The sequence below is a fragment of the Stylophora pistillata genome, chromosome 11 (genome assembly GCF_964205215.1).
Source record: "Stylophora pistillata chromosome 11, jaStyPist1.2, whole genome shotgun sequence".
Taxonomy (NCBI): domain Eukaryota; kingdom Metazoa; phylum Cnidaria; class Anthozoa; order Scleractinia; family Pocilloporidae; genus Stylophora; species Stylophora pistillata.
The window spans coordinates 392,030-408,030 of record NC_142529.1 but is presented as its reverse complement, the minus strand read 5'-3'; the positions used below and the strand labels follow the sequence as shown (position 1 = coordinate 408,030).

Sequence of the window (16,001 nt, the reverse complement as noted above, 5' to 3'; positions counted from 1 at the left end):
ATAAATCAACAAAATTTTTAAAACTAAAGAATTAATTGAGAACCTACTTTCGGCCAAATAATTTTCTCTATTTTCTTTCTCCTTCCTTTGATTCCCCTCACATACCATGGAAATTATTTGCCATTTTTTGGCTAGGGTTTTGTTAGTAAGTTCGCTCAAGTTCGTGTAGCTGATAGACATCGCCGTGAAGTAAAATAGATAAAGTGTAAATTTGCCTCTCAAACGTTCCGTAATTCCCTTTTTCAAAGCTTTTCCAAGCATTGAGTTTCAAGTTCTCAATCTTCACAGACGGCGACTGGAATGTGCTGTCTGATAAACCAACATGAATTTCGGCGATGCAAATTTAATCAATTTTATACAAAATTGGCGCACGGCTGGCCAAAGTGACAATTTAGGTTAGACCACATATAGATATGTTCACTTTGACCCCGACCCCAAGTGTTTTTACAGGTCTTTAGCAAGTTCTAGCGTCGGCAGTTTGTCACGAAACATGCTTCATGTTCACACAACTGATCATAAATGTTCCTCCAATCTCTTCTAGTTTGATCATATGTTTGCTTTAAAGGTGTTTCCGAAGCTACAATTCAGCGTATAAGCCAGATTTGGAAAACATATATGCAAACCAAGAGACAACACATGATATAGCAGCGGAAATATTGGTATATGAAGCTGTCTTCGAATTCTGTATTAGTTTACGCGTAAAGTTATTTACGTCTCTCTCGTGACATAGGATACAATTTGGCTTCAGTGTGGTTTTGTTTCTTATTTCCTCTTTAACCGGGGGAGCTCTAACTCATGTCGAAAACAGATATCATCACGTGCAGGACAGAATCTGCAGCTGTTTTCATTTATCGCAGATAAACTTTCTCAAATCAACAGAGCGAGTATACGACTGTTAATCCGGGCGGCCATTGTCCTGAGTAGAATCCACAGTATAATTAAATCGTAGAAAACTCTTCATATGCATGATTCATGCTACGTCATCCGCGTCGTTTAGTAACATATGAAAATGCATAAGATTACAGTCATAATACCAGCAGTACCAAGCAGAAGTGATCACAGACGTACCCTGTAAACATACGAACTTCAGCAACAATGCATGGAACAAGAGCAACCCAGCTTATTCTGTTGGCAGGTATGTTAATCGACTCAAAGCAGAAACACAATCAACTCGAATATATTACGTGAACTCTATTCAGGTGTAACAAACCTTGTTCTGTCGCGTGGTTTATGTGTTTACAAACAGCATTTACGAGATGTTTAACTACCCAATTATGCAAAATCTCTTGAATGAAAACGTCCAATCGAGCCTTTAACCGTTTTTGATTTAGCTGCCGCAAAAACGTTACTTGATTTTGGGGAAATAGGTAAACCTCACACATATCTGGAAGTGGATACGAAGGAATCATGATTGTGAATCGAGTAACCCCGCCTTCCCCTGGCAGGGTAAAATTTTCAAACTTCTTCATTATTTGCGCTTTCTTAAGCAGAAAGAAATATTCTGTTAAAGCATTTTGTACGTGTTGACGTGTAAAAGCATTGATGATTTGAACAGTTTGTGACTCAAAGTTACACTGTGCGTGCACAAGGAGCTATTAGCAAGCAATTAAAGCGGGGTAATTGTTGAACACAGGACAATGTACAAAAATAATTAACTTTACGGCTATATCATTACATTTTCTGGTGGAAACCCGTTGAGAAATGTGTACGGAGGAATCTAAGGTGAAAGGGTGATGTAAGGCCATCAGTTCCTTTTCGCTTACTTTGTTCAAGTTTCGCGAGTCTCTTTCGCCAGTTTGTTTTCCTTACAATCTACTTACATCATTTATCAGACTTTTTAGATTGACAGACTGTTATTACACGGTTTCATTTCGTTTGGAAAATAAACATTACCCGGAAACTGATCTTCTGACCGTCAAAACTCTCTTTCGTGACGCAATAAACAGTGAAAGAGCTAGAAAGCAGTCTTAGATTGACTAATGAAACGTGACGGCGAATAACCACTGAAATATACATAAACCATATGTAATGTTGTCTGTATATAGTAACCTTTATGAGAAGATGTCTGACCGTTAAAATCTGTACAATGTGCCCTACACATCATTAACCGTCTGAATGCTTTTGGTAGGAGTGCTTACCATGAAGACACGGGCAAAAGATGGAGGTAAGGCAACAACACATGCTACTACATGTGAGAACTGTTAAAAAATCTTTCTCTATCGGCAATGAATTTTGAAAAAAATAGAAACAGGTACCAAAGGCCACCAGCACAGAATTATTAAATTTTTATATAGCGCCAGTGATCATGGCTTTGCGAGATGAAAAACTATTACCCAGAAAGGCGCAATGTTACAATTTTGTTAAGGTAGATAAGCTATTTGTACGGATTATGAAAAACTGAGACAACAGAGTACTTTGCAATTTTGTACAGTTAGAAACGAAGCATATAAAATCAGATAGAGGTTAATAGAAGTCACTTAAAATTCAGGTTTTCTTGAAAGAATTGAGCTTCTGGGATCAACATGAGTGGTCATAGTCTCAGGTCCAAATCAGGACAGAGCAACGGATTTAAGCTCCTTTTTTTTTTTCATTTAAAGGCAACATAGTAATATCAGAAAATGAGGACGAAAAATTGTTACTCAGATAAAAAAAAATGCACGTAATCGACTGAACACTCTAATGATCGCAGAATCGTGTTTATTGTAGTGCGTTTGGTCCAGGGACGCACTGCAAGAGATGGCCGAGTTGAAGTATATCATTCAGGCGCCTGGGGTGCAGTGTGTGGCAAACATTGGGACTTGGTGGATGCTACTGTTCTTTGCCGACTGTTGGGCTACAACGAAGCCTTAGCATATGACCAAAATATTACATTCAAACAGAATAATAATACTGTGTGGCTTACTGACGTACAGTGCGCTGGAAATGAGAGTTCTCTTCTTCATTGTCCCCACTCTGGCTGGGGAAAATACACTTGTAATGAAGGTCAGGCAGCTGGAGTTACGTGTTCTGATAGAGGCTGGGGTGAGTTTTGTTGCTACTGTTGGTAAGTTGTCAGTACTTTTAGTCGAATAATTATTTTATGTCGTAAAAGAGATCTCCATTTCCCTGATCGATCTTAGTTTCCCAAAGCCACCTCGTGGTTTTTCTGATTGGCTGAGAGTCGAGTAGTAAGCATTCCTAGATTGCAGCTGATCTTACGGTGGTAAACAAGTTTGACTTAATACTTGAAAGTCTTAATGCTAGAATATACAATTCTAATCGGCATCTTGACTTTTTCTTTTGTAATAAATCACAGAACGTGGAAAATACCTTGCGCAGTTTCTATAAATGATTCCAATGAAGTGTCGAAAGGTGCCGAAAATGAAACCTACCGAGAAACAAGACTCTCATCTGTTCTAATGTGTTCTTGTTTCTGAAATAAAAACGGGATTTTTATTTTTGCAGGTATCTCCTTAGCAATACCAAAATTTGTTTCAAGCACCCTGGACTCTGTTACAGTACAGTGCAGCATTCCTGACGTAACAGATATAACTTACACAGTACAAATATGGTCAAACACAACTAACAAATGGCATGATACCGAATGCGAACAAAGCACTGTAGCTGGGTCGTGTGTAGTCAGGTTACCCAAGGCCATAATAACTCTTACTAGTCTGAGCCCTGGTCACATATACTACCTACGACTTGTTTCTCCTTATCTGGTGTATAGTCAAGTATCGGAGTCATTGGTTACGAAAGAATTAGGTAAGGTTTGGCTTAACTTTCAGTTGAGGAAGCTCAAAAAACGTATACCCTCTAAGGAGTCCTATTCTATTCGATTCAATCTCAACTCTTCGTAATTTGGCACTAACACGATTAAAAAATACTCAACATTAGTAACAAATGTTCAGATATCTCTATCACCTCCCTCCTTAATCGTATCAGATGTGATTACAGGTAAACACTCTATGTTATCAATTTGCATTTTGAGTATGTGCATGATTTAATTTTTTCGTTTTTGAGGTTATCCGAGTGTACCATGGTTTGTCGCAAGTTCCAGCAGATCTATCACTTTAGCTTGGGAGCCAACTCCTACTGAGTTCACAAACTACTCAGTGGAAGCAAAATGCTGCGGAGAAACTACGTGGAGAGCGGTGGACTGTGTGGAAAAATTGTTTGATAAAGGATGTACTGTTAGTAATAACACAGCAACTGTTATTGCTCTCAAGGAAGGTCAGGATTATTATTTCAGGGTGTTGGCGCTTTACAAGAGTTGGAAAAGCACACCGAGTGCATCAAGTGAAGCAATGAGGATAAAGTCAAATGGTAAGATGCTTTTTTATTATATCAAGAGGGCTCACACTCGAAAGCAACTTAATTGTAAGATAAAGATATCTTCGTAAACATGCTGATTGGACAACTTTATTAAACAGGAGATTGATTCCCCTACCTCATATGGGAAATTGAATCGTTTAAAAGCCCAGACCAGCTCGTCACATTACTGAATTGGTGTGCCCTTGACTACTGATATTCTATCCTAAAGCAATAAACAACTGATAAAGCTGGTTAAAATTATAAATAGGTTGGAGACGTTATGAACTCGAATATTATTCAATGTAGTAAGAAAAGAAAGACTGGAACGTACTCTTAGGTCGAGACTGAATTCATGTAAGGGTGTGGTCATGTTCCAAGTTTTTAGAGCAAGTAAAACAAAGAAAATTTTGATAGCAAAGAGTACAATAATCTTCCTAATCCTGCTTTGTAATGCCCTGAAATGACGCTCAAAATCAAAGAAATAGGCCAGCGAACCAGCGTATTCGGTTGAAACTGTCACATCCCAATAACCAATAAAATTCTCTCCAGTAGTTTTCACTTTAGTCTTTCTTTTCTCCATAAATGAGCTCATACGTGATTTATTTTATAGTGATTTATTTACTTGCTTTTGTTTTCTAGATAATTTGCAGAGAATTTGGGTTGGTTCCATTACACAGGAATGTGTAGCTTTGAAAATAGGTGATAACATAACTTTGTTTTGTCACGTTTCCGATGACGAGCCTACCTATTACAAATGGACGAAAGGGCAATCTATTCTTAATAGCAGTGGAGATGGAGCTCTTAATGTATTCGTTTCTTCACTTGCTGACTTTGGAATATATACGTGTCAGGCAACGACATCAGACGATGTAGAGCAGTACGATATCGCTATCTGTCAGAAAATGGTTTCGAAAGAAGCGGCTACTAAAGGTAACTGAACCTAGTCTCCTGAAATATGTTGAGATTTACGTCACTGAGATTTGAAACTCAGGTTTAATGAAGTGCAGCCGGACGAGTAATCGCTCGACCTCATCGCTTTGACGTACACTAACGGTATAATAATCGAATTGTCGCCATCAAGAATTGATGGCTTGACCTAAGATCGATAGTTCACTTTCATTCGTTATGGAAAATAATAGCCGTGATTAACAAAGCACGCCAGTTTGTGTCCTTTTAAAGAAGATATAACCCTAAGGATCAAAAGAAATTTAGCTTAACTCAAACTGAAAGGCCGTCTTGATTAGTCGGTTTCATTGGCTCCAACGAAGAAAGGTTGAAAGTTTTCGTTTCTTTCGATAACGAGATGTGAAAACATCCCATTAATCTCCTTCATGATGGTCACACTGCCTAGATCATTGCAGTTTTTCTTTTTGTTTACGCTGTCAAGTTTTTCTTTAACACTATTGCTTTTTTTTCCTTGCAGAAACTAAAAACAGAACACTGATAGCCATAATCACCACTTGTTTTATCTGCTTTGGAATATTTATAATTGTTCTGATACTCTTAAAAATGGCACAGATATATCGACGACGGAAAAAACAGTTAAAGGAAACAAACCGCGAGGAGATGACCATGCTGAGTCACCGACAAAAATCAGTTAGAAATAACAATGAAGCTGATGAGTTCGACCTGAATAGCTGAGCTCTCGCAAGTTATCAATGTAAATATGTTAACCACAGTCGATTAGTAGAATTCTTGCCTTTTCTACGCTGCTGAAAAGTAGACAGTGTTGGTCGTAGATTTCATACTTAATCGGTATTATTTCGCCAGCACTTTGAGTTTAATGGAGGAGCCAATGATACTCAAGCCTGTGCTAAGCTAGCGTTTGGTGCAAACGGGCGAAAAAGCTGGTGCGCGAATAACAAAGGAAAAAGTGCGTCTAGCAGCAATTCTCCTAAAATCCCAGGCGCTGTTTGTCACTTGCCCTCTCTTTCGTTCGGCCGGATAATAGGTTAGTGGGACTCACATAATTTTGTCGGGTGCTAGTTGTCCCCTTTCACCTGGCGAGCAAAATTGATATAATTATATTAATTACTGTGTACGTGCATATTTCACCTCCTTACCTGAATAGAACAAGCGTTTCTTCTATTCTCAGTCAAATACGTTATTACCATAGTGTTCTTTAACCCACATAGGCTTAAAAGTTATCAGGAACGTACAGGAAACTGATAACTACACTGATTTTGCCACGGAGAGGCAATGCTCCACCACTAAGAAATTAAAAATTATTTTTAAAACGCTTTGGTGGCGATTTGTAAGTACAGTGTCATAAGTTATTGGTGTCCTCATTGTTTAGAGACATTGTTTAGAAGACATCGATGAAATTGAGAAGATACAAAGAAGAGCCTCGCGAATTGCTTTAGGCCAAAGAAGACAAGAGATGGCGTATACGGAGAGGTGTAATGTTCTTAAATGGAACTGTTTAGTACAAAGGAGAGATTTCCTTTCCTTAGTAGAATGTCATAAAACTGTATTCAATCTAAATGGATTGAATTTCAGCGACTATTTTGAACTTTGTAAAAACACTAAGTCGAGATCTAACCACCCATATAAACTACAACTCAAACTCGCAAAACTGAACTGCTACAAAAATTCTTACTTTGTCAGAATTATCAAACCCTGGAATAATCTTCCTATTAATGTATTTAATTTTTGTGACAGCCCTAACGTTTGTGAGTTTAAATCAAAATTGAAGAAACATATGGATATTTAATGTCACGCTGTCACATTAAAGCGTGATGCTGTTAGTGAGTTTCACCGGCGCTGACCAATACTTGGCTGTGTAGCCGCGCGAAGCGGTTCCAGTCGAGGCCCACCCTTGCTCACCATAGAGTCTCCAGTGGTTAGAGCATCCGACTAGACCACGGAGGGTCGTGGGTTCAAGTCCTATCTGGGGCTCGGACTATTATTTTATTTATTCATTTATTCGTTTATGCCTCTGTGTTTGTGGTCTGTGACATGTATTACACCTTCCGTCACAGAAATTTAGGAAATAATTGGGTTTTGATCAAAATCTGTGCTAAAGTTTTTAATATCACTTCTGGCGCAGCGATAGCATCATCGAACCCATCAAGAGAACGTGCATGAGTTGATATATACATGCATAGTTAATCGATTAACTATGACTATGTCTGTCATATCAATGGATGACATTTCTACAGTCTCAAAGAAGCAAAAAGGGAATAAAATCTAAGTGTGAGCTTTATTTCCTTTGTTGTCATTTGCGCGTGAAGAAGTAGTTTAAGTGCTTGGCGTAGCATGATAGATTCGACCAAGTAACTATTTTTCTGACTCTAGCGAATACTTCTGAGATTCACTTTTTCGATAGAATACGAATACTTTACCGGGGTACGACGGGCATCGAAAGGTCGTGTATTATATTGGCGTTCACTTGCTAGTAATGACGTATGACACGCGAATAACGTGACTTGCTTCCATAAATAAAATGTTAATGATTACCAAGTCTCTCTTCGATTCAATGAGCAAACGTATTGCTTATTTACTACTGCAAAATGACGTGGAAAAGGGTGGCAATGATGGTTTGTACAGGTGAGTTTAGAGGGTAGTATGTTAACAACAGTAACAAAGGAATTTTTCTGGTGAAGCTTATGCAAATATGACCGGGTGGAAACGTAAGACACTAAATAATAATTTACCTGCAAACGGCTAGACTTGCATGCGATCAAGAGTTAGCGACGCATCACGCGAAGGCTTCTCGAATTCGCGTCCCCCGAATCGAAGGACACAGATAAGAACAAGGGAACTTAGCGATCAAATTGTTATCATTGCCTAGAAATGTAAGATAATTCAAGTACACATGCCATAACTACATCATAATTCGTGACATATCAACCTAAGTTATGCCCACATGTAAGGCTACGCTTTCCCCGAGGATTTTCACGAATCTTCTGTCGATCAATTTGCGAGTTGTGGCCTTTTGTTGGGTGAAACCATGCAACTGCAACCATTGACATGTACAATTTAGATTACACGGCTATGGAATAAATATTACATAAGGTGGTTAGTCAGTTGCCAGTCGATGAGAATTCACGCTTGACTGGGTATTTTATAAATTTAATAGCATCAACTATTTGACATTTGCAGGAAACAGTATTGTGAAATTCAAATAAAATGGTGAAACGTTTTTCTATTGTTTTTCTAAGTAGATCAACAAACTTTAAGTCATTTAATTGCTAGTTTCAAACCGTTCTATAAAATTTCCTGCATGTGAACTGACAAACTTCTTTTAAATCTATGAAGGCCCGACGCTCTTTCATATACCCGCTTTCAGTTAACTTTTTCATTTTTTAGCTACTCATATATTAATAGTCCTTTTTAGATAAAGCTTAGGAAAGACCATTTTGTTTGACTGAGACATTCTGTTACATTAGTTATTCTACTTGACCGTTTTTTAATGAAACGTTTTTTGATAAAAAGATATGAGCTGGGTTCAGAGAAAACTGGTATATAAAAAAATTAATTACGAAGACATCCGTCATTTCAGCTGTCGAACAAAAATTGTTAATTAAGCCTTCTTCTTTGCATTAACTTTTTATTGTGTTATCATTCGCAGGCAAAATGTATAATCTCATAGGTTTGAGAGAAATTTTTTATTTCAAATCACTTTTGAAATGTTTATATAATATTTTTTTGGAATACATGTACATTCGTCATTTCAGTTGTAATAACAAAAATAGTTAATTAAGCCTTCTTTGTAATATTATTTTATGTTATCATTCGCAGGGAAAATGTATGATCGTATGAGTTTGAGAGAACTTTTAGTTTCAATTCGCTTTTGAAATGTTCTTGTGATATTTTTTTTGGAATATTTTGGAATATTTTGGAATATTTGCATAAAATTGTACAACTTGATATTTACTTATTTTTCCGGCAAGCTTCCCTATAGAAACACGAGACGCCGTATCATTACTCTGCATTCGAATGTTAAGTTTTATTTCTACAAAAAAAAAATACGTAGCATCTTCGCTAGGATTAATTAATATAAGTTTTTGTTTTCTATTTTTGTAAAAAAAAAAAAGTGCAATAAGGTAGCAGATAAGATGAACTGTCCATTAACTGTGGTAATTATGGCTTTAAGTTCGCCACCAAACAAAAGGAAACATGAAAACATGTCGGTTAAAAGATGAAAGGTGTCCCCAGGTTTTCAGACGTATACTTTTTACAATATGCTAATCTTACTTTCTGACAGCTGCAAGTTCTCTTTCTGAAATAGTGAAAACTTATCAAAACATACTGCATTGCCGCAAACATCTTCCAATTCCCCCCACCCCCTCCTCCCCCACTCCACTTAATTTTAACCTAACCATCCATTAGTAGCCCGTCAGACCCATAATATTTATTTATGACTCAGTAGCATGGGACCACGTGTTCGTCGCCTGAGTCCTCAAGTTATCATCCGTCTCAGTTAATATTTAATTCATGCTTCGGGTTCTCTTTCGCCTAATGACCTTTTTTTGCTCTTAGCTGACTGCTCGTTTACTCGGTAACGATTAATTTTCCCAATTCCAAGCTTCCCTCACTTAAGCATAGAATGGAGAACTAACTATAGCCTCATCACTGATCGGATACGTTTGTGGAGCTCAAATTCTGAATGTGTGAAGCTATCAGTATCAAGGAACTAGCTATATGTTTGTTTGTCTGTTTTTTCAATTATGATTGCAGTTCTCATTCTATGGAAACGGACTTATGGTGACGTTTTAGGTGAGCTAAAAATAAATTTACTGGAAGTCCTATGAAAGTAGAAAAAGCAGAAAGATATATTTAAGCTTCTTAAGGGAATCGAAAAACAAACGCTGAATTGAAATCTCCTCTTTAAGTATGTTTGTGTCTTAAAAAGATATATCCGCATCACAAAGTCGAAATCTGGTTTGCTGCATAATTCATGTAGCGACCGAATGAGGAGAAAGATCACCACAGAGGGACAATATGCTTGTTACTAAACAATAAATCTTATAAGTAAGAAAACCTCTTTTGATCCTCCATTAAGTATACGCTGTCTATTGCACAGGACTCTTGTTGTTTGTTTATTTTTCGTTATCTTCCCTTTTCTTCTTCTGACGCCTTTGTGAAATTTTGTTCTGTTTTGTATTTGTATGATAACCGGCAAAGATTGCACTCCGGCCATGTCTAACAGATCAGTGGCGTTGTCAAGCACAAACTCATCGGTGAACATTTCAAGTCCAACAACATCTTTTCCAAGCTCGTCGGTTTATTGTTCATGGAAAGCATTCGTTCCCTTAGGATACCAGATTAAAGTTCACTTCAGTTCCTTTAACATAAGAGACAATTCGAACTGTTCCAATGCGTCTATAGAAATAGCCGAAGTACGGAACGATTTTCACACAGTCCTTGGACGATATTGTGGAAAAATTCCGAATGACGTCTTTTCTACCCACAACTTGGACACTCTCACAGTAATATACACCGCATCAAATGAGCCTAGACAGACACATCCAGGATTTCATGCCTCTATTATGCTTATACCACCAGGTAAGAAAAATAATGAAACACTAGGGAGATGAATTTGTTTTCACTTATTTAAAAATGTCATATAAGTATGTCATAATGAATTGTTTTTCAGATAACTCTGATTTGCGCTATGAATGACAATCTGAACCTTAATCACATTATGTCATAATATAGCCACTTGCGAGTTCTTATACGAGTCACATTTCTATCGCAATATTTTTTCGTCGTTTGTTACACACAGCCGATTTAAACATGAAGTGTGTATATTGGTTCTCAGTTTCACTTAATTTTCAATGCGACTTAATCTTCAGTTCACTTGATTAGAACTTAGTTACATTGTAGCTGTAAAACTTTGCTCTAATTCAAACGCAGACTTTCGAAAGGGATTTGAATTGGAAATCGCAGCCAATGTTCATATTGATACAAACCAATTTTGTGTGTCAGAAAAGCGAATAGGATTGAAGAATATAATTTTTGAGACGCCTAACGGAATTTCCTCTACATTTTACAACTTAAGCGGAGTGTCGCCAAGATCATCACCCTGATGCAAACAATAACATAATGAGGAACGGTACAAATGGCACCATTCGCAGCCCCCTTAATTCATCGGCTCCCGAAATAAATACGAAATGCCGCTGGACCATAACAGTACCCAGCGGTCACCGTATCAAGCTTAACTTCAGTGTCTTTCACCTGGGGAAAACTGCAGGGCAGGATACTTGCGATGGCGTTGATTACGTGGATGTGCGGGATAGCTACAATGAAAATGACCCACCCTATGGAAAGTTCTGTGGAAATGTGAAACCTTCTCCGATATATTCAGTCGGGCCAAGGATCGTGGTAACGTTTGTATCAGACGAAAAAGGATTTTCTCGGGGATTCTCCGCTACGTATGAGGCAATATCTGGAGGTAGGCTAAACTTGAACCTTGCTGTAGAAATCGTTTTCCATCTCGTAAGGTGAGTTAAGGAGGAGGACTGAAATTTGAAATTGATCTTTGCCTAATGATTCCTTTCCCCCATATGGTTTGTGTAAATACGAAGGGGGAACAACGTGTTAAGACATGCTGAAATTAAAGCCTTTGTTTTAGCGGTAAGGACTGTTTACGACTGAGAGTTAACGAGTTAACTCTCTACTCATTCCAGAATTTGTGTTCTTCTTTGACAATCCCGTGGGGAAGTAACATACGTTTTTTTCGGTTTTAGGTGTATGTACCCCTAAAAACAGAATCGTTCAACTTAATTTGACCCAAAATTCAATAGGCCGTTTATCGACACCAGACTACCCCCTTCAATTTTCTCCTGTCACCTCGTGTTTTTGGCGACTAAAGGCACCTGATGGCTACTACATTATGCTTAATTTCACTTCGTTAAGTATTGGAGGAAACTGTGAAGAAGACGGTCATCAAGGAGAATTAATGCGCGTCGATGATTTTTTCACTGCTGACTTTGGCAGTGTTACTTCTTTTTGGGGTCAGTACTGCAAAGGTGTGCAACCGCAAGTAATATACTCCACACGAAATGAACTCCAAATTTTTTTCACTTCTGATTATTCAATTGGAAAGGATTACATCAGTGGAAAGCAGGTGGATCCTAACTCTGCCACTGGCTTTTATGCGACTTACGAGGTTACTCAGCAAGGTAAATAAAGTGTTAGCCTTTCCAAGAACTTAAGAAACAGAGAGATTTTGCTGCTGTGTTTCATTGTAGGTCATATAAATGGTTTACCCGATGTCCCGTTTTCAGCCCTCTTACTTTGGGGTGGTTTTTGAAAAGAATAGATATTTGTTCAGGTATGAATTGCGGGCAAGTAAGTATGTATGGGTGCGTGGTGTTCTTGCGTGCAGAATTTTACTTTTGAAATTCAACCTCTCTTTCCAAAAGTGTTACCTTGATGTCAGTATTATTATTGTCATTATCATTATGATTATTACGATGATTATTATTATTATTGTCATTATCATTATGATTATTATGATTATTATTATCATTAAGAACATGATAGGTTGTGTTTATGAACAACATAAATATAAAGAGAGATAGTAAAATACATAAACGTTTTCTCATAGTATGTGGCAAATTAAGGTGTTCATCGCAAAGGGCTTTACTGTCATCAAAACTAAATACACTACATAGAAATGAATTATGAATTGAAACAAGACGTTCCCATGTTAAAAACGTAGCTAACAAATGAAGTACATTTCTTTAAACATCGGAAAACTTGGAGCATCAGAAACGATGGCAGATAGCAGACTGACCTTGTTAATGCAAATGTTCTTTCATATCGAACCTGAAATGAAACGTGCAGGGAACACTTGGTTGACTGCAGTTTCTTTCTTCTTCATTTCTCTTAGATTCTACAAGCCGCTGTCGAACTGATTTAAACGCAGAAAATCACATAACTATGAAAGGAAGTACAGGTTCTCTAGTAAGCCCAGGGTATCCAAATTCCTATCCCATAATTACTTGTACGTGGAGTCTTGTCGTTCCGGATGGTCATATTCTAGAAATGAACGTGAAAGATTTTGAAATCTCTTGTTTTGGAAACAGTAAACTACAAATCGGAAAGGAGGACTTCTGCGGTTCAAATAAACCCCAAGGCCTTTTGACATCCGATTCTGACTTAAGAGTAAAGATGGTTGTAACGAAGGCGCAAAATAACCGCGGATTTCGTGCAGAGTTTGTAACAAAAAAGAAAGGTGACTACCAATTGAAAGTGATGTTTCAAAATATTATTGTGTAAAATTTCCTTAAATACCCTGAATACGAATTACAGGGAAATCTTTTTCGAAGGCATATTTTCAATATCATCTATTGTGGAGGGACATGTTGTATTTAGAGGCAAAAGTAAGCTTTGGCATAACAACTACACTCTAAGGTAATTCGCCTGTTTTGCTACCTCTGTAGAATTCGATGCGGCATCGATCGTTCCGTGGATAGTGGTTCCAGTCATTATTGTGGCGGTTTGCGTGACCATGGTGGTAATTTGGAGACGGAAATCATCAGTTGGGCGTGACAGCCGTGCGTCTTCATTCAGGACCAGTATAATTAAGAGGATGAGAACCCAGTCAACCAACAGTCAGGTCCAATCCGAATGAAATGCACACTCCTGTGTGCAGTCTAACTGCCGAAGAATCATAACGTCGGTTAACATAGTAATAAACGAAAAGAGCGAATTACAACCTTTTGACAAATAATCCTTTGAAGTGAGGTATTTCCCGCTTGAAGGCTTTTTTTTTAATATTTGAGTTGGTTCTGCTATGATGGTGAGGTGCACAGCCTTTAGTGAAAACCATGAATTGATGATAGAAGAGAAAACATTCCAAGTCGCGCTATACCTCTTGTCAGTGAGTTTTATAAATAAAAAAATAAAGAAAGAAATAACTTTATTTAGCGAGGGAAGCACTTTACAGTCTTAGACTGAAAAACCTGTGGCCCTCACCTAAATTACAATACGAAAAAAGTTACAAACAATTGCAATAAGTTAAATGACCTAGCTATCAACATGCAATTAAAAACTAAAAGTTAAGAGTATTAGGATATTAGAAAATGATCAATACTAGCGTACCCCTCCTTTATGTGCTCAATACATTTGCGTTTAAAAGAGTTGATAGTTTCGCTAGATCTTATTTTAACAGATCTTATTTTATAGAGACTTGGCCTCATAATCTAAAGAGAGTTGTCTTCAAAGATGTACAATTTTGTAAGTTTCGCATACAATTAGATATTCTCTTTAAATTCAACTAATATGTTAATAGAATTAGATCAAAAACGGTCTTCAGAAATTGCAGGTAAAAACTTGTTGCCACTATTGTCGTTTTTGTTTCTTTCCTGTCACAGGAACTTAGTTACTTGACGCACATTGAATATTAAGATTAAGACCTGTAGAAGCAGTTAATGTTACAGGCGATGCCTGTTAGTTTGGTACCACCGAGTTCTGTTTAAGTCTTTCCCAGTTTGTCCGTGTCCAGTCCGAAACATCCCAACTTCACTCCTTTAGTATTTAACAACAAAAGGCAGCAAACACTTGTTACAAAAGCAAAAACGCTAATATTTTCAAACAGAAGCTGAGTCGCGTGAAAAGGTGGCGACTACAATTCATCTCTGGCTAGTATTTTCTATACATAGGATAAAAAGTTAATAGCGATCTGATAACCGGCAAATAAAATATATATAAAAAGAAAAACAAGAACAACAAAAAACAAAAAAACAAGTCGAACAAGACTAAGAACATTGTTTATCAACGATTTAGCCATTGAGTATAGTGACCTAACCGGCATAGTTGAATGTGCTGACGACACTACCTTACTAGTCAAAGTATGTAAAAATGAAATAGATCTCTCTCAAGAGGTTGTCAATCAGTTTTTCAGTTAGACCAAAGGTAATGCCATGTCATGTAATCCCAAAAAATGTAATGAACTAATACTTTGTAAGAAGGTTGCACGTGATAGATACCCTGTGAACAACATAACGCAAGTTTCTTGTCTAAAAGTGTTGAGGGTTACTTTACAGAGTAATCACAGGTTTAATGAGCATATTAAGGGTAAACTGCAGGAGGCCAATAAGTGTCTTTATCTTATAAGGTGTTTGCGCAAAGAGGGATATCAACAACCAGATGTAGATTACGTTTTTTAGATCAATTGTTTTACCTAAACTAACGTATGGTTTACCCATATACGCCTCCTCAATACCTGAATTAACAACGGTCCCGAATTTTCTACAGCGCTGCTTTAAACGCAAATATATTTCGTACCAAATTAATATATACAGTGTATTGGAGGAGGTTGATCGCTCACTATTCAAGAAGATCTCCAGTAAGCCCGGTCACCCTCTGTACCCTTCTGTCACTAAAATGAAAGAAGCTCAGCGCGCCTCCGAGTTCCTAGTGGTCAACTCCCTAGGGTTAATACCCAGCGTTTTAAAAATAGTTTTTCCAATAGGCTATTTTTTTTAATATAGAGTAGCTATCTAATGTGATGTCTTATATTATGTAATATTGATAACCTTGTAAATATTTTTATGTAAATTTTTCTTGTTTTGGCACGTATTTTTGCTTAAAAAAACAATAAAGACCTACTATTGTTATTATTATTATTACGGATGTTGCATGACTCAAACACGAAGAACAGACAACGGTTGTTACTGAAACTTAAGCGGTATTGTACTCGTACACCATTACTGCCTATGAAATATCAACGAAGAAACCTACACAATGTTCCT

The 16,001-nt window shown here is 37.3% G+C and overlaps 2 protein-coding genes across 3 annotated transcripts; both read left to right on the top strand.

The window, feature by feature from the left end:
• The first annotated feature begins 40 nt into the window (after positions 1 to 40).
• Positions 41 to 6,533, top strand: LOC111329146 (uncharacterized). The gene is made up of 7 exons (XM_022933757.2): positions 41 to 1,135; positions 2,129 to 2,164; positions 2,707 to 3,021; positions 3,445 to 3,744; positions 4,003 to 4,305; positions 4,933 to 5,223; positions 5,717 to 6,533. The coding sequence occupies exons 1-7, from the start codon at positions 1,096 to 1,098 to the stop codon at positions 5,932 to 5,934; spliced, it is 1,503 nt and encodes a 500-aa protein (XP_022789492.2). The 5' UTR covers positions 41 to 1,095; the 3' UTR covers positions 5,935 to 6,533.
• A 1,195-nt stretch (positions 6,534 to 7,728) lies between these two features.
• Positions 7,729 to 15,872, top strand: LOC111329169 (protein tolkin). 2 transcript variants are annotated; one of them, XM_022933778.2, is made up of 7 exons: positions 7,729 to 7,842; positions 9,976 to 10,014; positions 10,423 to 10,803; positions 11,300 to 11,692; positions 11,988 to 12,422; positions 13,136 to 13,480; positions 13,689 to 15,872. In XM_022933778.2, the coding sequence occupies exons 1-7, from the start codon at positions 7,806 to 7,808 to the stop codon at positions 13,877 to 13,879; spliced, it is 1,821 nt and encodes a 606-aa protein (XP_022789513.1). In that variant the 5' UTR covers positions 7,729 to 7,805; the 3' UTR covers positions 13,880 to 15,872. The 2 variants fall into 2 exon arrangements, with proteins under 2 accessions (XP_022789513.1, XP_088594663.1); XM_088738537.1 differs by lacking the exon at positions 11,988 to 12,422.
• The last annotated feature ends 129 nt before the right edge of the window (positions 15,873 to 16,001 follow it).

What these genes read in the sequence shown, in the direction of transcription:
- LOC111329146 (XM_022933757.2), top strand. Translation starts at nt 1,096, where the DNA reads ATGCATGGAACAAGAGCAACCCAGCTTATTCTGTTGGCAG. An exon ending in CCAGCTTATTCTGTTGGCAG is followed by an intron (nt 1,136 to 2,128) that starts GTATGTTAATCG and finishes TGCTTTTGGTAG; the next exon opens with GAGTGCTTACCATGAAGACA. An exon ending in GTGTTCTGATAGAGGCTGGG is followed by an intron (nt 3,022 to 3,444) that starts GTGAGTTTTGTT and finishes TTATTTTTGCAG; the next exon opens with GTATCTCCTTAGCAATACCA.
- LOC111329169 (XM_022933778.2), top strand. Translation starts at nt 7,806, where the DNA reads ATGACGTGGAAAAGGGTGGCAATGATGGTTTGTACAG. An exon ending in GACTTATGGTGACGTTTTAG is followed by an intron (nt 10,015 to 10,422) that starts GTGAGCTAAAAA and finishes TAACCGGCAAAG; the next exon opens with ATTGCACTCCGGCCATGTCT. An exon ending in TTACGAGGTTACTCAGCAAG is followed by an intron (nt 12,423 to 13,135) that starts GTAAATAAAGTG and finishes CATTTCTCTTAG; the next exon opens with ATTCTACAAGCCGCTGTCGA.